Below are 25,466 nucleotides of genomic sequence, written 5' to 3' on the forward strand. Positions count from 1 at the left end.
ACTTCTGAGATGTGACTGCCTCAAAAACTCTTAGCATACTGGCAAGGGTAAACACAGACTGCAACATCTTAAAATACAATGATTTTCAGCTTCGCCATTACTGCTCCTTTTAATAAGAGTCTAAATGTTCACCATGATACAAAACGAAATTTATAATATACTATTCCTTCCACAATTCTAGTGATTTTTAACTTGCACACCACCACCTTATTTTTACAAACATTTTTGTCTGTTAATGCACATATAAGCAGTTATATGAACTGCAGAAAAAAAGGAGGCACAAAATAAAGGGGTTTTGGGTTCTGTTTGTGTTTAGTTTTGGTTTTCCCTTATTTTTTGGAGCATGATACAAATTCAAGATAGATCAACTGAGTTTCATATTAAGTGTAATAGCTGCTATAGTGCAGAAATACAAAAGGTGAGAAAAAAAATATTCATTGTAGAAGCATTCTAACACTGAAAACCAATTATCTATGGGTACATTTTAAAGGTTAGTAAAACAAAGCACAAATTAGCTCACTTTATTTCTGGAGTAATGATTTCTGCTGCTAAACTGTCTGAAGGCTCTTGTCCTTCCAGGGGCATCAATCCTGGGTTAGAAAAAGGAAAAAAATTTAGCAAGCATACCAGTAACCACCATAAGACCACAAGTAAATATTCTTCTAGAAGTTTACACTTTTAGACTAATGCTAGGCAATGGAAAATGACACAAAGTCAGACTACAGCAAAACAGAGAACTACAATTTAATCTGGAGAATAATCACTCTTTCTGCCTGCATACTTTTTGCTGAATCAGTCTTGTGTATTTTATGCTCATTAGGTTATCTAACTATAAAGCTGTTCAACACTACACATAGAAATAAATTACTGCACATGAAACATTATACACGCATGAGAAAATATCTCTCAAGAAAATTAAATCAACACAGAAATCATAAACTTTATAAAAATCTAACACTGAGGAGGAAACTAAAATTTCTGATTGACTGAAATAAAGTTTGACGTTTTCAAATGCTTACAAAGTTATGAATAGCCAAAGCAGCTTTTCATTGGTGATCTTGGGGGAGCTTGAATTTATTCTGTGCTAAACAAAAGGGCATTCAATACTCTCCAGAGAAGTCCTATAAACTTTAAAAAAGATGTATTCAATCTCCTCATTTGTCTTTTACCTGTAGTGGTGAGCTGACCCTCCTGAGCTTGTACACATCTAAGCTCTTCAATAGTTTCTTTCAAAGAATCCCTTTCTGTTCTTAATCTCTGAATAATTAGAAAGAGAACGAATATCAGTCTTGGTGCTACAAATCCACCTTTAACAGTACAAAAGTTGCCAAAAGGCTCAGACTTCAACACTTTAAAAAGAATTTAATGCAACTCTAGACATGACTTTCAAATTAAGGGATCTCAGTCTATTTCATAACAGAACAAACAAATATTATATATTCCATATGAACACTGGGGTTTTGTTTTGAGAATTGTTGCTGCTCTGTATTACACTTGTGGAGATAAGAATATTAGGGTATAAGCTTACAAAATCAAGATTAGTGTCACAAAGTTGTGGTAGTAAACAGCATCCACTGGGACCATTCATCCATCCTCCTTTTCCCCTCATCCGTGCTGATTCCAAGGGAAAATGAAGTGAACTAAGAGACCATAGGTTTTTATTCACGAAACCAATAGCCAAGAGTGAAATAAAAACAGGTGAGTGTACAGTGAACATAGCAAACAAAATGCATTAACTTCATTTTGTTTGTCTTTCAACAGTGAAAGTGACCAGCATTTCCATATCTCTTTCCTCCTGTGTCAGCTGACCTTGCAATTCACTAGGATTTTAGTGAAAGAAAGATGGTTGCTTGATACTTAGTCCAAAGAGAACTGAAGAACAGGACTAGACCATGTAGGATCTAGACAGACGGGCTCTTCAGTAACATCAGGCAAATACTCTTCCAGTTTGGCAAAAGTTCTTGCCCAGAAGGTTGCCAGGATTCAAAAATGAAAGGATAAAATTGTGACTCTGTTAAGACCCAAGTTGTAGTTTGTTCCAAAATCAGATATGTCCAGTATTACTAAAAGGACCAGAACAGACCTTGGCTTTACATAGGTATGGAGTTGTGTCAACTGACAGCTCTTCACATTTCATTCTATGAAATGTTTGATTCAGATATATTTTATATTTCAGCCTAAAAGGATCCAGGACTTGGAATCATCTTAGCAAAGAAAATTTTGGTGAAGTGTGACAGAGGCTTCTTCTGTATTTCTGAATCCTGCAAGGTGAACTCTGGTACAACTGTCAGAACAATCTGAATGGAGTATATATTCTGTTCACAATGAAAGTAATTTCATAAAACTCACAGGTGGAAAAAAAATTAAAATCTGTTTTTACCATAAATACTACAGAAGAAGAGCCACACAGAGGAGTGCTCAAACCAAGCTGCCGAAAGCAAGGATTCTCCAGTTTGCTACCATCAGCCAGAAAACACCACATTGATTAATCAAATGCCAGAATATTTTAACAAACACAAAAAGCTCTAGGGCTTCATTTGTACAGTACAGACAAAGTCAACTCACCAAATTATCTTAGTACCTATCATACAACACACCACAGAGATAAAATTCTAAGCTATATAGCTCAGATATCAAACATGCTACCACACTTTGCCAGAACACCAAGACAAGGACAAAGTAAGTTTCAGTAACTGTTTCCAAAATACAACTAACAAGATACCACTAAGTAGCTTGTGACCTGTGGTGGGCGACCTTACTGATACCTATGTGACAACAGGGAACAGAAAGAGCAGGTAACACAGGAAGTCAATCACTATTTAAGATGCTGAGAGACTTCAGCTGTAATCTACTTCTCACATGCGCACACCCATTCAAAAGAACATGTTTACAAACATCACCTCCCTCCAAAAATGCTCTTTGCCAGGAGGTAAAACAGAAAACTCTGTGACAGTGGCCCGCAATTCAGATCCTTTGTGCAAGATGAAATGGTCCACCAGGCAATGGGTAAGCCACAAGACACAACCTTACCATTACCAAACATAACAAAACTGGAAAAACAAACTTTAAATAAAGAGCAGGAAAGAAAGCCAAAGCACAGTACAAATACAGTTACTATGGGCATTCCAATCTGAACTGAGAGATGGAAGTGATAACAAGGACAAATATCTGCAATAGCCTGTAAATTTCATAAAATATGAAAATCAAAGACCTATGAACAGAAAATAATTGAAAACTTCAAATGCTACTCAAGTACATTTTGGAAATAATTGGACAGGAAATATAACTGCACAGGGAAAAGCCTACAGAGATTCTGACTGATGGGTAGATGGACTTATATTTGAAGCAAGCCTAAGAAATTGCTAACTCAAAATGCTGCCCCTAGTTTCATGTAGATTGAGGCACCTGTGTATACATTCCTGAAAAACAGGCTGAAATAAACTGATGAGAAACAATGCTGTGCAAAAGAAGTCTGAAGGATCGGTCTTGGCAAGGGAGTACAGAGCAATTAATTGCAGATTAATTAATCACTTCCAGCAAATGACAGAGAGGAATGGAATAGACTGGTATCCATCCTTTGTGTTCCATGTTGGGAGTACAAGATAGATAAACAAGGAGCTGTCATAGAAGGGGAGATGGCCACAAAGAACACATCCCTCTACACGACCTCCTAAGCTTCTTGCTACAGGAGTTGCGACTCCACGAAGAGAAGCATGCTGCTAGTACCTCAGAGAATGCTCTAGAAAAATTTCAACACTAGTTTTGTTATAGGATGACACTGTAGAAACCCTACTTTTAGATAGTTTTTCAGAACGTAGTACCACTACCCTGGGTGTTTATTAACTTTCTCATGGTAAATGGTTAACAACTCCAGACCCAAAATATGAATGCTTTTCCTCTCACAAATGGGTTGCTTGTCTTTGTACCATCACTTTATTCCATGCTATACAGTTCTTATATTTAAAAAGAATCTTGTACACAAACATTAGAAAATTTTAGGTGAAAAAAGACTTCCTAATTTAAAAAGCGAGCTGTAAATGGCTAATTACCACATCTCTGTGTTATAAAGGACACAAAGTTGCTATTGCTACTACCAAAAAAATAACACCTTGGCACTTACATCTTTTTCTTTTTGGAGGCTGTCTACTTTTTCTTTCAGTCGTTTGCATTCATAATCTAATTTATCAGCTTTCTTGGATTCTTCAGATAACCTGTTTTGTAGTTCAACTGCCTGTGAGAACAAGAATCAATAATTTGTCTGCAAATACCAATATTAAAACAAAATACACAAGACACAGTAGCCAGTAACCATGCACCATGAGTTGCTGTAAACAAGTGATATAGTCACCTATACTTACTAAAAGCTGCTTTCATCAGTTGTTCTATTTCATGAAAGGCAACAGCATTCAAATATTAGGTCTTCTCACAAGCAAAAGAAGTAAAAACTGAGAAACATTTTCCGTACATCTAAACCCAAGAATTTAAGCACAAGCAGGGTTTACAATAAAAAAACCTATATAGTTCTATGGATCTAAAAGCTCAGGAAAAGTAGAAAAATCTTCCTGCATTCTGAGAAGACTAGGAAAAAGAAACAGTTCTGAAGAAAGCAAATGATCTACACCTTTTGTTAATTCTGTTTCACAAGCCTCACTTGTAATTCAACCATCAGTTTATGCAGTCAGGTAACATTTCTAAACATGAGATTCTCCAAATACTCTTTAATATGCTAATATAAATATTCAGCCACAGGCTCATAAATAGTTTTCTTTACTTCAGGAGGAAACATGGCCAACAAAGTTCCACATATATTTTCAGCTACAGATCAGTAAGGGCTTTTAAAATTAAATAATCAGAAATCTGAAAGCTGAGCAGAAATGATTAGTGAACAGGAGGCAAATCGTTGAAGTCTTGCCTTTTGAAAACTCTCAACCTTTACTAGCAAAGGCTCATTCCCAGAACATTAGCAAAGATTATAAAGCAGAGCGCATGGAAGCAAGTAAGCTGAATAAAGACTGACCTGGAGACACAAAAGCTGAATGAAGACTCAGCTAAAGACTTACAGCACCTTCTGAAGTAATTAATAAGACAGGTTTTTCATGGCTTTTAGATTACAGTAAAAGTGATTTACTTAAATTGTGATGCAAAGCAGCAGCCATACCTACATAAAGACAGGCTAGTGGATCTAATTACCTTTTATTTTCAATGTGCAGAGCTATAGCAAAATAACTACTAGCCCTATATACTACTAAATATTACTGCATATTCTTCCGTTTTAGAGAAGGACTTTGCTGCTCCTAAATTAAAGGCTGCAAAAAAAAAGCACAATCTGCCATCTCTGGGATTATCAGATTTTAGAGAAGTATCTCAAAATGAGATCTATGTAAATACATAGTTTCTCAGATGTGATATTCATCACTGGGGCTAACAGAATAACTGCAAGCATAAATAAAAAAAAAGCAGGCCCTCACCTGTGATTGCACCCCCACTGCCAAAATAGGTGTCTTTTCACCTCATATGGAAATGAATGCATTAATGTTTGTAATCACTCATGCTATGGTAATGGTATGTAGAAACACACAGCAGTAAATAGTCTTGAATTTGGACTTGGGACTGTATACACAACTTCACAGTAATGCAGAATATATATATAAAAAGAAGAACTGCTATCACATTTACTGAGCATTATATGATGTGTTGAACGAGCAAAGCAGGAATCTTGCAGCAAAGAAAAGCAAGACGTACTGTTAAAACTATACCAGAGCGTGCATGCACAAAGGGGCTGAATTAAAATTACAAAAAACGATTCTGGAATCTTCACATTTCAATTCTTCATGCTCCAATAGAAAGTTTCTTAGAAAATGTTTGTGCTTTCTTTCAGAAGAATGAGCAAAAAGTCTTAAATAAATGTTATTACATCTCCCAGCACAACACACCACCACTAACCTCATCTCACAGAAACTGCTGGGTGGGGTGAAGAGGTGATTTCCTTGCAGATCACTACAGGAGTTTGAGCAAAGCACTTTCATCTGCACAGCACAGAGCTTCTAAGCCAAAGAACTCCTTGGATGGCATCATCATGAGTAGTGTTGGATCCTTTAGGCACCAGATAAGACACTACAGGGGCACACTAGTGCTCAGCAGTAACATAACATCAGAATTCTTATACCTGGTTTAACTCTTATAGCACAATTTAGGACTCCTAGAAATTAATTTTGCAACAGGTCATGATTCACAGGCATGTCCCAAAAGGAGCCCAGCCTTACAGATACTGAAGGTAAACACACTGTGTTCCTTCTAAGGCACTGCAGCTAGATGAATAAAACTCTTATCTGTCACAAGACACCTGTGGTTTATTCCAGTCTCAGCCAGTAGAACAGTTTTGTACAGATCAACTGCATCTAAGACAAGAAATCCTACCCGTAACAGACAGGGAATAAAGGAGTGGTTTTGCGGCACAAACGATGGACCTGCCCTTTGACAAGTCTTATGATTGGTGAAATAAGAACAGTCAGATGCAGATGTTGAGGTTACACAACTGTATCACATGCTCAATTGTTCAATGGAGCAAAATATTTGTTGCCAGTAAACATGATAGTACTCATGTGTGAAAGGCTATTGCTTTCTGTTACCTCAGCATTTTTCTTGTCCAACTCTTTTTCTGGTGGAATCCTTTGTAGTGTAGTTACAATTAGACCACAGAGGCTGAAGCTAGTTGTCTTAATAACTAAGATGACCAGGTGCAGTGAATAAGCTATCAAGTCTTAAGGACACATTTCTCCTGGGCTTGCAAGGTTGTTTCTGTGTTTTTGTTCTGTTGCAAGCTGATATATAGGACTCCTGTGCCATGACCATTCAAGCTTATGGGCAGGCAGAAACACAGAGCAAGCACTACGACTTCAATAAACCACACTCTGTCTGGCCCGTAACAGGAATCTCAGAATGACAACACATCAATGTTGTGTACAAGCAGAGAGAAGATTAAGCACACCTTCCACCTTTACAGAAGCAGGATCACACGGCACTTTATCAGCAGGCAGATAAACAGATGTCTTTCACTGCAGAGAATGTGCTGGTGAAACATTTTGTACCCTGCTAGATGCATATAAACAGGGGTGATGTGTCCTCTCTTCGTAACTGGAGAAATTCAGATGTACCAGCTAAATCAGAGCCTTAAAAAAAGAGGTTATTTAATCAGAAGAATAACTTACCTCAGCTGTGGTGTGGTCCTCACTGCTGGAATTTTTTAAGTGAAAAATGGGTACTATTTTCTGAAAGAAGAAGCTGTCATTCAAGTCCAAATACTTAATATGAATTAGGAATAATTTTAGAAATAAAATACCTTAACATCTGTTGGTTTTTTAGGAGTAAAGAGCATTGCTTATTGTAAACTTGAAATGGTGATAAGAATTGCAGGAAAGGAGGACAAAGTTAGCACCTATAAAACACGGAAGCCTTCCAAACACAAGGAGCTTTTTGTCCATAATTTCTTTTTTCCTTTGAGGCATTAGCCACATCCGAAGAGAAAGTGTTGAACAATATAAAGAGCTGTTCTCACCTGTCTCTTGTATGTTTCCAGTTGAATGCGTGCTGCATTGGCCTTCCTTAGTTCTTCTTCCAGGCTCACAGTATTTTGCATGTACACTGTATTCTTCTCTTCTAAGAGTTTCACTTGCCGTCGCAAATCACCCAGATCTTCCAATTTCTTTTTGTAGGACTCTACCTGGCTTTCTAACTTGGCTACTTTATCAGAAGAATGCCTGGAGGGACAGATTTGCGTCAAATGTGTACTCCAAAAGCTACCAAAATGAAATGTCCTGAAGCTTCCTCAGTGTTTTGTGTTAATGCAGAAGACATTCTGAGACATCACAGGGAGAATAAGAAAGGAATCACATCCCCCATCACTAATGTTTTCACTTTTAAATTGTCTGATTCCCTACTGTAACTATTTGCCAACTCAAAGAGCTGCTGATGGAGCTACTTCTAGACACTATCACTTTTCCTATTACAGTCCTCTTTTCTGCCTCAAACCTTTCAAAATAATAGCTTCAGTACCACCCATTTATTTTCAATTCTAAATCAATCCTCAGTCCTGCATTTTACAAGTATGAAGAACAAAATTTTCTGCCCTTCAATTTGTTGAATGATAGCCAGGAATAAAGTCACAAAGAACTATCTCCTGAGCAGCGTATATTTGGTGATACAGAAGTATTATAACAGCTTTGGAGCCTGATCCCTTCTAAAAAAAAAAAAATAAACACCAGACTACATTCATAACACTTCAAAGTTTTTCCAATCCACCTGGTGCACTGCCAGGATAGCAACAGACCTCACCACCACCCATCTACACCCCTCCTACTATTACTGTCCCCAGTTTCATTTTAGGACCAACCTATTTACAGACTCAATTTCCAATGAAATGTGGAGAATCCCCCACTGAAAGGATGGTAAATTTATGGGAGACTGATGCAAGTCAAATCTCCTTAATCTCCAGTGAAGGACAGAGCCTCTCTCCGGGGCCAAGAAATTACTCTTTGGAACCCATGCTGCCCACACAGATAGCTCACAGAACTGTGCTGCCTGATGGGCTCATTCCTGATATTAATGACAGAGGAGGTAAAGACAAATATCTTTGGTAGAAAGCCACCAGTGATTTAGGAAAGGGACTATGAAAATAAGCCTTGCTAGACTTGCTAGAAAGAGGGATACAGGTGGGCGGTGGATACCTGCTCTGAATAATCCAAGGCAGCAAGACACTCCTACTGAAGGATTATGTTCTACAGTAAACAGGGCTGCCCCACCCTGTAAACCCTTGGCATCATCAAACCATGACAACCTTTGGTGCTAACATGCAGTGGCAAAGAGAGCTGTAAAGGATGTTATCCATATTAGCATTATATGATGAAGCGAAAGCACCACCCGAAGTCCAAATAATGCAAACCCAGGAAACGAAATGGTCTAGCTCCCTATGAGAGCAGATGCCCACATCATGATGAGGGTGAGTAGAGAGTACTCAAAAGACCACTGAGTGACTTGTATGGCCATATGATGGTGTAGGATTGCCAAGTTCACTGATAGCTATTGAATAGGTACATAAAAAATAACAAATTTACTTAAGGAGAATTGTGTGGGGGTCTGTATACTTCAGTGGAGGATCAAAAAGAACCTTGGCATTGAGAAAGTGTTTGTATCTAACATTAGAATTACTTAAACAAAAGCTAATCAATACTAAGTACATGAACTATATAGATTAAAAGTTAATAATTTAAAAAGGGTTAATGAAACAGAGTTTACCTGAGTACGTCAATCTCATCCTTCAAAGACTGAGCCTCCTCTGCCAATGTAGTAAGCTCTTCCGTTTGTTGCCTCAGTTCAGCAATTTCCTTCTCTAGTTCCTCACAGCGTATTCGATAGTCGTCTTTGGCAGCTTCTAATCTGTAGAAATAAAGTAAAATAGACAACAGTTTCTCAGCTTGAGCCAGTTACCCTTCCTCATCACCATCCTCTCTGAAAACACATGCGAAAGCCTTCTGGTGCAGAGAAGAACAGCAGCCCAGTGTGATTATACACAAAAATAGAAGCAAATTGACTTTTTTGATGCTCAAAAACTGGTATCAGTCTTTCTGTTTGGAAGATCACAAGATACTCCATGTTCTCAGAAAGACAAGTCCTGAATTTTTCCTGTCATAGTTATTTTTCACAATGAAAGCTCAAGGAGAAATTATCTTTTTTCTTCTTGGGGCATACAGAGTTTGAACAAGACATCTTTATCCTAAGGGTTTTTTTTCAGCTCCTGTATACCTTAAAGAATATTTACCTGATTGTCAGATGTTCTAAATGCTGTAGAACTCTCACCAAGGTGGCTTTATTTACTCACTTACAAAAAACCTGTGCCTGCCCAGTACCTCTTAAGAACCAAGTCATACATTTAAATAAATAGTTATCACGTAACGAACTCAGACTGAAGTTTCTGGAGGGAACTAGTTACATACAGCATACACAGGCAAAGCTGCATTAACCTGGCAGTGAACAAAGGCAATAACCAAGAGAATCTTTGTCAAATCATTTTGAACGAATGGAAGAGGACACAATCTGGAACACAAAGTCTTATTGTGATCTGAAATAAAAAGAATCCAGAAAAGGAGGTACAGGCATGGGAAAAAAAATATCCAAATACACACAACAGTATTCTATCCGTTAATTCAAGAATCTGAAAAGAATGGAGACAAGAGGTAGTCAGTAGGTCATCTAAACCACGTACAACAGATTTAGATCATGATAGACAGGAACTGTCAAAGGGCATAAAGAGGCAAGATGGGGAGAAAAACTGTTGTACCACAATGGGCATCAATTAAGTTGTACATATGTCCTGTCTGGGCAAATGCTGGAAAAGGAACACACAAATTGCTGTTAGAAGCCACACGCTATGATGGCAAGGGAAGGAGGTAAAGGAGATTGGGAGATGGGTCTCACAGGTGAAAAGGGTTTAGAAAGACCTTCATAACCTGAAACTACAGTAACAGGCAGTGCAGATATTGCATATGGTGAGAAAATCTGCTCAAACAGCAGTTGGTAACAGACTCAAGAATCATTTCAGAGCATGGAGATAAATAAGGAGAGACAAAAGGGGGCGATGGAGAGACATCACTAGATGATTCCTCTACATGGTAGATGTACAGAAAGAAGAAAACCAGGCTCTAACTGCCGTGAAACATTGAACGTTTTCAAGGAACTGAAGGGAGAACTGTGTCTGAACATGCAGCAAAGAGTCCAAGCAAGAGGAACTGAAAAAAAAACAGCAGAACAGGCAAACAAGGAAAGTTACATCGGAGTTGACATAAGAATTACAAAAGGGCAACCAGAAGAGGACAGAAAGAACTAAAACTGGCAGTGTAAAGAAAATGCCATAGTTTCACTTGCAAAGGATAGGGAAAACACAGCAACAAGAATGAAGAGATAATGGTGAAGTGGACTAGCTTTCTTCATCAGAGTAAGTTTAACACACCCTGAAAGGAAGAGGCTAAAGGAGCAGGAAGAATATTTAAAGGCGAACTGCATTTCCACGTGTTGAGAAAATGTAAATGAAAACCAGAGCTCACTTGATGATAATCTCCATCTTCCAGCTATGAAACAATTTTTATTTCAAACGCAGGGTAGGACACATTTTTCTGTATACCACCAGCAGTACTTCACATAGCAAACTTTTAGCCAGAATCCCTACACCTTAAAAAAAAATCACAGTAATTTACACAAAGGAAAGCATGCTATGTTTCATTCTCACTGATTTTGGAAAATATGGGTGAAATGACTGCACACAATTCAAAGTAACTTCACAGAGTAGAGAGTGACATGTACACAGCACTTCAGTATTAAGAAATACACTTTTTTTATGCTGGAGCTTGCAAAGAAGTAAATTGTAACACGTACATTGCTGTAAGAACATTGCTACTCTCATTATTCCACCAATTATAGTAATTCATAGTTGCCAGCAGAACCAGAAGTATGTAAGTCATGTCTGTTGCCAGCTACGAACAATCTAACCAAGCGTAGCTTTTCTACCTGAATGTTTCTTCTTGGAGTTGTTCCAGTTGTGTCTGCAGCTGGAAGTGCCTACGACCTGCAGGGCTGTTGGGATCTTCAATAGAATCAGACTGATTTAAACGTTCCATCAAAATTTGATTCTCAGCAAGCAAGCTGCTCTTCTCCTCCTGGAGTGCTGCAACCTGTTGTAATAAAAGCATAAACTGAAATAACTGAGCTAACTAGCTATGGAAAGCAATTTTTTTTTCATGTGTATAGTAAAGTATCTACACAACCCATAAATGGAGACACAGGGCTTCAGTAATAACGTTGCACATGTACACATGGAATACATTAATAGGTATTCAATTGCTATGTGATGTAACCAACATATTGCAATGTTAGGAGCAGATTATCACACAGAAAACATAACTATTCTTAACTGTATTTCGCACAACCATCTACAGAAGAAGTCTTAGTTACCACAGAAGACAACTTTATTATACTCAAGTCCACATCACTTCCCAACAAACAGTTAAAACCAGCCTTCCACAGTAAAGCTGTTAAAACTGGTTTCCAAAACCAACTATGCCTATCAATTGGACAGAACATCCAGGTCTGGATATCCAGAGGAAGGTTGTACCTTCCCTAGATGGTTTGGTGGGGTTTTTTTGGGGGTTTTTTGGTTTTGTTTTTTTTTTTTTTTTTCCTGTGTTTTGTTTGTTTTTTTTCAATCCAGTGACCAATTGCAAATGGACCTGAAATAGGAACACAGTCCCAAAGATGACTTACCTTCTGGCAAACTTGTGGAAACTGGCAGTAGTGCAAAGCACCCTAAGTGCTGCAACTCAACAGGTGAAGCATGGGTTCATGTATTATTAAATAGCATAGAATTAATATACAGGAGAGGAGCAGAAGAGTGGGAATGTCAACATCTTAATAGAATGCAATGTTTCAATAAAAGCTTGAATCATCAGATATACCAAGATCAACCATGACACGCTAATCAGCTTACTGAACTTCTTGGCAAAAGCCTGAATTACACCTACAAAATAGGCTGGCAATGAGTATACCTTCCAGGGCTCCCATTTTACACTCCTCGTGCCTTCCAGATGAGGTATGCTTGATTTATAGTAAGGCTTAGTCTAAATCCATACACAGCTGATAGACTACAGTAACTTCTGGTTGGGATTTAACTTTTAACTGAAACTGTCACAGCAGCATAACCTCTATTAGTTCTCTAATGACAGAGCTGAACCATAGAGCTCAACCCCTTCCTACCCGAATGAAAAAAAAAAGCCTTTTTAGTATGAACCACCTTAACACTGGCAATATTGTATCAAAAGAAAGAAATAATGAAATTCACTCTTCTATCACAAGTAAAGCAAAATAATTACTGTGCAACTTTTACTTCTCTTTTAGAAATTATGATTCCACACTATAACTCTTGTTTTCACCTGCCTAAAAATTAAGGCATCTCTTTCCCACTTCAAAATTCATAAGTACAATATAGCAAACCTACCTGCATGTCTAACTCATGACATCTCTGGGCAATTTCTTCTTTTGCTGCGAGTGCTTCATTTAATTCTTCTGTAGTTTTCTTCAGCTACCACAAACCACAAACATTTATATTTTCATCACTGTGAAATGTCTAAAAATATTTTGAACTACATGACTCTAAAATTATTTTAACATTTAGGTAATGTATTAATTTTTTTGAAAACTGAAGTAATTCTGCTCTTATAAAGAAGCAGAGATTATTACTTTTTGGCTTGTGTGACAGTAAAAAGTAAACATACCTGAAAGTAATATTTGGTCTTTAAAGGTACATTAGAATTATTACATCTATACTATGCACTGAGTCAAAAACTCCAAGAACTTGGGTCTGAAGGACTTGCCAACTCTGTACACTGAAATAACTGTCAACGCCACTTTTCTTTACGGATGCAAAGAGTGCATAATTTCAGTTTTAAATCTACTTTTCAAATACAGAAAGGACTGGAAGGTGGAATACAGGGAATGGACAATTAGGGTAAAATCTCTCTAGTCACTGGAAGCTACTCTTACTGCACACAGGAATACAAGTAACGTGGCAAGGGAGATGCCTACCCTTCCCAAAAAGGGTACTGAATCTTGTAAGCAGTGGGAAATAGATACTTCCCTTCAAAGTCTTTATGTTGAAAGATAAATATCTTGCAAGTTTGTATATGAATGCAGTTAACAAAAAGCACAGCTACATGAAAATTAGCCTGATAAACCAGGTGCATGCATACCATATATAGAGAGATATAGATATATTTTATTACATATGAGGAATTTTAGATACGCTTTTTCAAACAGCATCATCACATGTTTTTTCAAGTTTATTTTTCAAGGGCCTGTTGACATAAAAAAATTCCATCTGTCAGAATTTACATAATTCTGCAGAGAGCACGTGATGGACAAACACTGAGAACACCACTGTATTATCCTACTTCTCAACCAGAAAAAAACAGAGGAAGTAGATCAGTGTTAGCAAGAGGTTAAAGTAGTGTAAAATAACCCACACCAACGGTTTTGCATATGCTTTAAATGTATCAACCAACGAATAATTTTTGAAAAGTTCTCATATACTGCAACAGTTGCCAGCACTGCTTTAAGGACTTTTGAGCCACATCTAGAGGGGTTTTTTTTAAACTGATGTTGGTAAGTAGGAACAGACAAAAAATGTTTTGTTCAAATACAACACTTTTTTATTCTTCTTTCTCAGTACTGACAGATTTGCAGTATCTGGGCTGCAGTTTTGCTGTTATGACATTCAGCTAAACTTGTTTTCCAAACTGAGTTTTTCTCTGTTAAATACACAAAATGGTTAAACTCAATTTATAAAGCAAAAGGGCCTGAAATACTAGAATTAATTTTCTACTCCTTATTGGAAATTCCCACAAAACAACTGTTTCACGATAAAAAAAAAAAAAAACAGACTTCTTAATAAAGCAAAATGACTGGCCACTGTTGTGCTATAATTAAGGAAAAGAAACATCTGGTCTTAGATACCTGCCGATCAAGGTCAATGTAAGCATCATTTCCAAGAGAGACTGGAGACTCTTTACTCATCAACTGCAATTAGATTACACTGGATTAGAAAAAGCAAGGATTTACTTTTAAATCAAAACCTAAGCTTCAATGAAATACCAAGCTGATTTCATCTTTTGGGAGCTTCATTCTGACTTCATTAGAAAGTTTTAAACTTCATTCTTATATATGTGACATTCGGAAACAATTACAGAGAGAAATCTTCAGAATTTATAATAGTTAAAGCACAATAAAAAACAAATTTTACATTGTCTTTCTTCAGAAAATGTACATTCTTTATCTATGATAAAATCTATCATGCACTGTGCTAAACATTTTACTGTAGTGGCATTGGAATGATGGTAGCTCAACCAACACACCATGCAAGACCTGCCTTAGATTTTTTTCTGCCAGTGGTTTTCATTTTTTCATCACCTGAAAGTTCACATCTATTAATTTATTTATGTTGGGTATATACCTATCCCAGCTAATCATGCAAAACAAAGATGATGAAACTTCCTGCTCTAGAGTCGTCTGTAATTTGCAAATTTAAAGACAAAGTCTACAGAGAGTACCCCTGAAACGAGCATTACATTTCTTTCTATACTAAGCTATTTTATTGCAAGAACTGCTGGTAGTGGGTTTAGTCTAGAAAATGTTACTTTTAGCCACAATTTAAAAACCAATAAGCCCTCCAAAATGACAAAAAAATAAAAAGCTGATAAGAAAGTAAGTTTTCTTTCAGTAACCCACTGCTCAGCTAGACAGGCACTTAAATGCTAAATCAAATGTAACAAAAGTTGTAGCCCAAAGACCTCCTCTCACCAACCTCCTCCCACCAACCTCCAGCAAACATATTAACATAAAATTAATTACTGAAAGTTTTAAGACACAAAAAAGAACAGTCTTCCAAATAAAAAAATATGCTTTTACTCATTTGAAAGGCAGCATTTCAGAGCTATAATGATGGTTTCCGTCATCCTGTTCAAACACGAAATGTTTTGCAAGTTCTCCACATGGCACGATTCAAGGGAATTACAATCAAAAAGGCACCATCCTAATAACAATCAGGACAAGGTTTCTTTCCTAAGGCCTCCTATCCAGCCTGGTTACTGTCTCCAGAGACAGGACTTAATTTATTCCTTCCTGAAATCAGTGTTTCACATTACTTTTCACTGGCAAATTTCCTCAGATACACAGCACAGAACTTTCATTTCTTCTCTATCCTTTCTGTTTATACCAGCGTGCAAGAGAAAAATCTCTCTTTGACATTTACTTCATCCAAGTATTTATACACTTATGTTTCTGTCCCTTTCCCCATCTCCTTAACTGGGACTTAGATGCGTAACATATGCCTAAATTCATCTGTCCTCAACAGTCCTCCTCAGAACTTGACAATGCTTGTTGCTAACAGCTGAATTCCTTCTGTTTTGTCTACTTCTTTACAATGACAAACCACTCCAAAGCGAAGCATTCCATGAAGCTCAGACTCTCTGTAGCAGTAATTACAAAGTCCCTAGCCTCAGAGCTGCCCCTGGAAAAAAAAATGAGGTCACATGTCTTTTTCATTAACATATATAGTGGCATTACAAACTTGGATTTAATTTAGGACTAAAATTTCTAAATTGATTATCATTTTGCCATCTAAAAGAAGAATTTCTAATCTCTCTCTGCTCTGTGATTTTTATACATTTTAACTACTCTGTTTCACACGCTGCTGTTTAAGTGCTTTTCCAGATGACTAAACAAGGATATTCATACTACTCAAACAGGGAACTCTTCTTACTGTTCTGTATCTCACACCACTTTTCACAAACACACTTCACACACGAAGTTCTACCCATTAAGCCAGTACTTTCCATCTGGCAGGCCCCAGGCTGCAGCCTGCGAGGGTCTGTAACGGTAGCTCCCTACACCAAGCACTCCTTTCTGGCCCTAGCACAATCTCCTCTTCAGACACCCAGCCCAATAGGTCTGACCAAGACATACAGCAGGAGGAACACAAGAGGCTGCACAACCCACTAAGAGGCCCATGGTAATGTTGCCACTTTCTGTGGATTACTGTAGAGGAAACAGGCTAATAACATAATCCTTTTATTCTTTTAATGGGTTTTGTGACCTCTTTCAAAATTTCCTATCCTTGAGAACCCTTAGCAGAAATGTCCAGAAAAATGGACATGAACTGGAGAACAATTTGGCAGTGATGATACAAGGTGTGGGTGTAGTGTGAGCATGACACAATTTGTGAATTTAACTCCATGGGGAATATCAAGAATATTATCAGGGACAAGAGCCACATGTGTTCACATGACTGACCCAACACAACGAGAAACATCTTGCAATCTTACAGTCTGTGATACAGGTGAGGACGCTAAAGAAGAAATCTAAGGGATTGTGATGCCTCCAAAAGCATGACCAGACAAGATTGCCAGATCACTCACAAGTAATACAGGAATCCGACTTCTGATCATCAATTAACAAGAAACTGAGGTTAAGCAGGGTGAAGAGGGAGTCAGCAGGGTGAAGGAGTGCCTTGGCCTTTGCCCTGCATATCTCCCCACACACTGTAGAGGACAATGGTATACGTAAGCAAACGTCTTGACTGTGCTCTGCTTCTGGATTGCCTCTACCCATTTTCACCCCATTTAATACCAAACACTTTACCATAAACAGCACAGCTAGTGCAGTACAACTACACCCATCTAATAATCTGTCGTAGGATTTCCTGAAAAACTCAAGAAAAATTTCAGTGCTTCACATGCAACCTGCAAGTATAATATTAGAACACATGGTCTTGAGAAGTATGGGTCAATGCCAATACTTCTAAGTTTAGAGTGATCAACTGTATCTCATGTGTATTTCAGTTGCCTGACTCAAAACAGCAAGATGCAGAAGGAAGTTGTTTTTTCATTCTCCCTCCTCAGCTGCAAGTTTTCTTTCCTCCAGGAGCAAACTGCAGGTATATGTAAAGGTCTGCCTTCACAGTTCTGCAGCACTGGAACTGACTTTCAGCTCCAAACTCAGCATTTTGCTTGAGTACAGTATTACCGTTTATTTTCACATGTACCTTTAATATATGATGATTTGCACATATTTTACAAGTGAATTGATTCTAAAAAGGGAAAACAATTTCCTGCAGAACCAAACAATTGCCTGAAAAATCAAGGAATTGCATTAGGCCTCTACAGTAGAAGGAAGTGTGCTTAAGACCTTCCCACAGTGAAGAAGCAAGCAACTTGTATTTATTTCCTCCCTCTTTTTTGTTTCTTTTTCATATAGGATGATGATATGAAGTAGCACATATATTTGTTCTAATAATCAAAACATCATAAAAGAGCTTATTCTGTGGTGAAGAGGTCATTCTGGATTTTAAATGGTACAATAACATGGACAATGTGACAACTTTGATAATTCTTTGTCTGGTTTTATGAGAAGCAGTTGTCATTCCCTGCTAGTCCTTCTACATCTATACATTTTCATGCTCATAGCTTTGGTACAATGACTTACAAAATACCTGTAGGTCTGCTAATTTTATATTATTAAAATCTTCTCTTTTTAACCGCTTCACTTGTGAAATGTGAACAAGTTGTGTTGCCATGGATACATAAAGATTAGAGAAGGGCTAAAACTATCACAAAATCTGCATGCATGAATAACCTGAATTATGAATGCTTTTCTTTCCTGCACAATTTGCATGATTTTGCAAATCCAGGTGCACCCCTTGGTTGATGATATAAAAACTTCAAAACATTTGTTTTACCTGAAATGCTTCTTCTGCAGTTGCTAGTATTTTATAAGTTCATTTAAATGCCCACAAAACAATGTCTAAATCAGCTTTTGTATCCTGAAGGGCTGTTTTCTTTTTTACAGTATCTTTTTGTTTGTTTGCTTTTCAAGAGCCATGGCTGTGTGCAACACTGTGTATCCTTTAATGCAGCTGGATTTTCTTCTTCAGTGCTACTGACAGACCCAAGAAAATATTTTTCTGTCCTAGCTACTAAAAAAAAAACTTCATGCAAGATGAACCTCTAAGAAGTCAGGACAAAATACAGGGCAGGGTGGTGAAACGAAAGACAAACAGTTTCTGCGTTGTGGAAGTAACAGAGTTTGTATTAATCTAGAGAGGAATTACCTTTTGTTACACACACTAGCTCTAGCACTTTGCTGTTAAAGAGTCAGATCTGAGTCTCAATTTGACCTGCACAGATTAAGTCATTTAGTTTAGAGATGTTCTAAACAGCAGAGGCAAACAATTTCCCAAGCTACCACTTTCAACAATGAACTTGGCTGCAGAATTTCCAAAGCATGTCAATGAAAGCTAAACAAAGAAATACATCATGGCCAAAATGACTTCTGCTTATAATGAAAATCTTTTTCCTAAAAAAATTTCTGAAAACTAGGAAATTAAAAACGTTTTATTATACATAGTAATGCATTAATTGCAACCAATAATAAATTGTAATAATTAGAACAGAATATAGGAGTATATATTACAGAATGTACAACACATTATTAATATTGTAATATTTTTGCAGTATTTTTCATAGCTACATAATGCTTACTCTTCCTCACAATTTAGAATGCACATCTCTACATTAGAACCTAGGTGATGGCAACACACATCAATTTGACTCCATTGTAAAAATGACAAAAAAGCATTGTGCAATTTATAAAACCCTTATGGAGCATGAGGCATATTTTATTATTAATATTTCATTTAAAATATTTAAGTAAATGAAGAAGGAAATGCTGAAGAGATACAAGTTTTTTAAAAAATTGAAATAACCAAATAAAATTAATATCAGAAGTTCCTTCTTCCCTTTGAAAATCAGCCTCTTCATGCAAAAAGAGAAAACAAGGGTTGTTCTACTGTGCCTCAATAAATCTGCTCATGATTTGTAAAAAACAAAGGAGTATCAAAAAACATTTACATGTACTTCACTGAAACAGAAAAAATAATTACGTGACACTTCAGTAAAGCTCAGAGAGGTCTTTATATGTACTTAATCTTGAAAAAAGAGTACCTGCATGTCAAACTCTTTGAAATGTTTGCATTAGATGACAGGCCAACTTTTCAAATACGCATATGTAGCTGCCTTCCCAGGCACTTCATTTTAGTGTCTCCTACACATGGCTTAGTTCAAGTCAAATGGATTCTGAGAACTGCTCTGAGTCCAAGCAACAGAGGAAAAAACCTTAAAGCCAGTGAAGTTTCAACCCTCCAAAGACACAGACCGCAGATGCAGCTCTGAAAAGACTCTCTGGATCTATACACTCACTAGAACCACAGAATACCTTCAAGTTGGAAGGGAGCCATAAAGATCATCCAACTCTCTGCTCTGCACAGGACTACCCAGAACTAAACCATGTAACTGAGCATTGTCCAGATGCTCCTTGAACTCTGACAGGCCACAACCACTTTGCTCGGGACCCTGTTCCAGTGACTGACCACCCTCTCAGTGGCAAACCTTTTCCTAATGTTCAACCTAAACTTCCCCTGATGCAGCTTCATTCAATTTCCTCCTGTCCTATCAGTGGTCACCAGATGGAGGAGATCAGCACCTTCCCCTCTGCTGCCCCCCCTGAGAAAGATGGAGAGAGATGAGGTCACCCCTTAGACTTCTCCAAGCTGAACAAACCAAGGGACCTTAGCTAGTTGCTCCTAAGTCTTGCCTCAAGACCTTTCACCATCTTGGTTACCATCCTCTGGATGTGCTCTTAATATAAGAAGGACAGTAACTATTGACACACCCAAAACTGCACACAGTACTTGAGGTGGGGCTGTACCAGTGCAGTACAGAGTGAGACACACACCCTCCTCAGCTGGCTAGCTATGCTGAGCTTGATGCACCCTAGCATGGGGTTGGCCCATTTGGCTTTCACAGCACACTGCTGACTCATATTCAACTTGCCATCAACCCAATCCCCTAGATCTTTCCATGGGGCTGCTCTTCAGCCTCTTGTCTCTCAGTTTGAAAATATACCAGGACTACCCCTTCTCAGGTGCAGATTCCAGAATTTTCTCTCATCAAATTCCATAAGGTGGGTGACTGCCCAGCTGTTTAGTCTATCCAGGTCCCGCTGTAAGGCCACTCTACCTTGAGGGAGCCCACAGCTCCTCCTACATCAATATAATCAGCAAAACAACGTACCTTCAGTTCCTGTGTCCAGATCATTTATAAAAACGTTGAAGAGTACTAGCCCTAGAGCTGACCCCTGGGGAGCCCCACTGATGGCTGGCCACCAGCCTGGTGTAGCCCCATGCACTGGAAATCTGAGCCTGACCCATCAGTAAATTGTTCACCCACAACATATTATGGACTTGTCTAGCTGTATGCTGGACCTTTTGTCTAAAAGGAAACTGTGAGAGACAGTATCAAAAGTTTTGCTAAAATAATTTAAAAAAAAACATCTACTGGCTTCCCAGCTAGATGGAAGACCCTGTCATAAAATGAAAGTAAGTTAGTAAAGCAGGACTTTAGCCTCATGAACCCATGCTGGCTATGACCAATGACTGTCAAGACCATTGTCTGTCAAGTGTTCTTCAGTAACTCCCAGAATAGCCTTCTCCATAATTTTACCAGGCACTGAAGTGAGGCAGACAGGCCTGTAATTACCAGGGTCTTCCTTCTTTCCCATCTTGAAAACTGGGACAACCTTTGCCAGCATCCAGTTGACTAAGGCCTCTCCAGAATCCCAAGACCTTTGAAAAACAACAGAGGGAGGTCCCACTCTCGAAGTGTGTCAAAGTTTGAGAGACTTTCTCACCTCTTCAGTAAGCATCTGGGATATTCCTCATTTGGTTCATAATGCCTTGGATTTCTAAGCTTGGAGAACAGCATTAAAATCACCCAGAACTGCAGCACTACCTGAGTAGTAAGGTTTTTCACTCACTCAGTTTCAAAAGTCTGTTCCAGAAGAACAGACTCTCATCCTGTGATTTCTCCTCACTTTTACTCCCCATCTCTGAGAAAGGGCACAAACACTGAATAACTTCAATGCTTAATCACCAAATACTAAAAACTGCGGGCTGCTTCAAATCTGGCTATTTTACCAAATTAAGGAGGTCTTTTTGCATAAAGCAAACAAAAGATTTTTTGCAGTAGAAGGGAGGATAGGAGAAGGTTTTCCATTTTAATACAGTGCAGAATGAAGCAATGCTGAAAGTTAGGTTTGATAAAAGAGGACATCAGATAAATCCAACAACACATTCTATTAACAGTTAAAATAAAAAAAGTAAAATAGCCCAAAACTCAGGCAACCTGGTGCTTGGCAGCTCTGATTGGAAGATTATTTAGCATAAGGGCACTGTCAATACTCATTTCAAAGGTCCTCTTTGCAGTGTTAAACACAGCAGTTCACACGCAGACAACGGGATGCACAACTGCACGGGTACAGCACTGGTCAAAGTGGTGACAGGATGGGGTTCCTGTAGTCTCACGGACATCACTTGGTCTACTCAGACCTAACCTCCACCTATGAAGACTGATAGGCACTTTGGGATCCTAAAAAGTCACAAGGTGACTTCATGGCTATAGCAGTCACTAATGCTATGGTTTAATTTTCACTAAAGTTTTAATTTACTACTGAAAGGCACTTTTAGAAAATACACTTCAGCATACTAACTTGCAAAAACGTATTAGGACAAATATCTTCATTAGCCTATTCATAACACTGCAGCTGACAAAACTGCAGCTTCTCTTTCTTTTCACTTGTCCAGTAAAACTACTAAAATTAACAGTTCATGGAGTTTTACAATTTCAAGGTGCAAATTTTGAAGAAATTCTACACTATTTGGTTACTCATATTAAAGCAGTCTAGTGCACTTCAGGAACCACAGGGTGGGAAAGGTGAAGGAAAGGGAACCCAGTATCGAAAACATCTAGAAGTGTCAATCTTCTAGATTTAAAGAAAAGTGGGACATTCAACCAGAGTTCATTGTGATAAAGCAAGCTTTAGTCATTTGGTTTACTCCAGAAAAATCAAGATTTTTTCAATGTAAAGTGGCAAAATGTATGGCCCTTATTTTCCTTACTTCCAACTAAGTTTTACCAAAATGGCAAAAAGCATACTTTTGTACAATATTGAAAGGCTGAACTTTGACACACTGTGGGCATCCCAGCATACCTCCTGGATGGCTGTCATGACAACATGTTGAACCGATTCTTCCATCATCATTATCGTCTGGATGTACTCTGAAAATAAAAGCATTCTGAGATGTTATCAGTGAAACTCAAGTTACACAGAACATGGTATCAGAAGCTGTATCCTTCCTACAAAACAACCAGGTTCCAGACAAAACTAAAATGCATAATCACCAGTCAAGTCCATCTCAACAAACACAAGACTTTATCAGAAATCTGTTCAAGCATAAACCCAAACTTACTGGAACTGTGCAACCATGAAAAAAAGTACATGATTATCCTCCAGTTTTTCCTTCTGACATCTCACACTTCTGAAATAACTACTTATACTCTCTCTCACTTTATTCCCAAACTATTCAGGCTATACAAATATGCAATCCACACATGCATTGTCCTTTTCCTTAAGTTTAACAATAATGATGTCCTGCCTTCCTACAGAATCTTCATTTCAAGGTATTTTCATATCTGTTATGTCTTTCTGGTTTTGTTTATGCTATGTAACAAATAAGTCACCTCCACTTTTTCATTCCTCACCTATATGTAGACAAAAGCTACAAAACAGGTACCTTGTCAGATGATACAGCAGTTAAGAGGACAAATTGTGAGGTTTAAAACAAGTCAAAGAATTTGTGACTTGCCCAGTATTATATGGTTTCCAGTCAGATACGATCACTTTTACACACAACCTGTATTCTTTTAATGATTTTCCCAAGAGCAAGACACGAGGAATCAGTCACCTCAAAGTGACTAATTAGGTCATACCAAGTCTCACTCAAAGCATGTAAAACTAGACTGTACTGGTATTTCAAATGTACATTTTTAATGCCCAGGCTGAAAGAGTAAGAGAAACACACAAATAATATATACTTCCCACTTCAGGATGCCAAATATTCACCAAAAGGAAGGAAAATAATATTACATAAAACAGAGAGGACAAGTCTAATAAAACAGTTATGTACTCATGGAAGAAAATTATCTGTTTTGATTGATAGTCAGACTGTCTTGTGATTAAAGGAAGAACAAATGTAATTTCAGAAAGAGAAATAAAAGATATTTAAGCCAGATGAGAAAACTGGACAGAGGAAACAAGCTATAGAAACTAAGATGCACAATGCTTGAGGAAGGTCTGAAACCCTGTCTGTCATTCTGTCAGAAAGGAAACCAAAATTAGCTAAATTAGGAAGAGACACGTTTCACACTTTCATGTAAATAAAGTAAACAGTTTTATTTAACCAAATGTGTATTTTACAAACATGTTCCTATGCTTCTTGTTTAACGTATGAAGAACAAATGTTTGCAGATGCTTTGTTACCTTAACCTGGCTTGAATTAAGTGTAATTTTAAAGTAACTGGGTAACGATAAGACATCCTGCACCCAAGGCAAGCTTAAAGCATGAGATTTGAGACACTTCAACAAGTGTCTCCATTGTTCACTATACCCTCCCTGGCACCTGCAGGAAAAATGGATAAGTCTCTATTTTATCTCTGCAGGTCAAATAGACAGTTGGTGCCACTGGAGTCAAGAAAGGCAGAAGTTTATTTCAGTGACTGCTGAGTGGGACTCAGTCATCTAACAGATGCCTCAGACAACATTTTGGATGCCCTTGAAGTATCATGCTCAGTCTTCAGCAGCTGCCCAGAAGGGCACGGCTGCCGACACTACTTTATCCTATTTGCCAGCCCCACCTAGAAGTCTTAGAAACGACAGTACCCCAGATCACACCTGCCATTTTCAGATCAATCCCAGCCATACTGATGGCTCTCAGCCATGTAGTTAAGATGCTAACCAGAATGTATTCCTAAGAGTCACATAGAATAATACAACAATCACACTTTGATTCTTAACTAGCCTGATCTGCCTCACAAATGCTTAAACGGTGGGCCAAGAATTTCCCTTTGTAAAGTGCCTTTTCAGAGCAGCAAACAAAAACTGAAAATATGTATGCTGGAAGTAAAGCCAGTTCCCCAGTTTTAGACTCCAGAAGTAATGAAACTTGTAACAAAATAACACTTTTTATGTGTAGGACAAAAGAATGTTGTCACTGGGGAAAAAAAAAAAAGAAAAAAAATTTGTCTCCGACAGCAACCTGAGAAATATCACTTTCCCCCTAAGCAGTTAAAGAACAAGCTGGATTTTCATTCACTGCCTGGGAGAAAACATGCTTCTAAAACATATTACCTTGCTTCTGTTCACAGTTTACAGCGCATCCCAAAATAAGCTGAAGCATTCTCCCAAGCTCTGCAGCATCAGCGTGCTCTCCAATCAGGTTAACATCAGGAAGGATGAAGTCGTTAATGTGCTGCCCCAGAATCTGCATAAAGACCCAGCACACGTGTCTCTATCATTACACATATACTTACATGCACAATTCAAAACACCAAGGTGATTTAGAATCAACAAGAGCAATTCACTGGTACTTCAATGCAGTTTTCAATCCACCTTTGAAACAAACTTAATTGCGTAGCACCTAATATCCAAATATTAAACCACACTGCTTGACACAACTAATATTTGTGAAGAAGACAAACTTGTCAGTCTTCAACTAAAAAGAAACTGTTTGACACGTTTAATATAAATAGAGTAAACAGTTTTATTTACCCACACATTTATTTTAGAAACTATGCAAGATTTTTTCTTCAGATAAGAAGGGTAATGAGGGTGATCAATAGCACATGAATCATCAAAAATTTTAAAGCATTCCATCCAAAAAAATAACATCTAAAACCACTTTGTGTAGCATAAAACATCAT

General features: G+C 37.8%; 1 protein-coding gene across 1 annotated transcript; it reads right to left on the reverse strand.

Annotated features, from left to right (window-relative positions):
• Positions 1 to 520: 520 nt before the first annotated feature.
• Positions 521 to 25,027, reverse strand: HOOK3 (hook microtubule-tethering protein 3; the record flags this gene model as incomplete). Its single annotated transcript, XM_008935141.1, has 10 exons — positions 521 to 590; positions 1,170 to 1,257; positions 4,121 to 4,231; positions 7,556 to 7,757; positions 9,292 to 9,432; positions 11,557 to 11,720; positions 13,040 to 13,123; positions 14,554 to 14,616; positions 22,699 to 22,766; positions 24,895 to 25,027. Coding segments are annotated over 10 exons (1,124 nt in total), but the record flags the coding sequence as incomplete, so codon positions are not given.
• Between the last annotated feature and the right edge of the window lie 439 nt (positions 25,028 to 25,466).

The sequence above is a fragment of the Merops nubicus genome, unplaced genomic scaffold (assembly GCF_000691845.1).
Source record: "Merops nubicus isolate BGI_N331 unplaced genomic scaffold, ASM69184v1 Scaffold46802, whole genome shotgun sequence".
Lineage (NCBI taxonomy): Eukaryota > Metazoa > Chordata > Aves > Coraciiformes > Meropidae > Merops > Merops nubicus.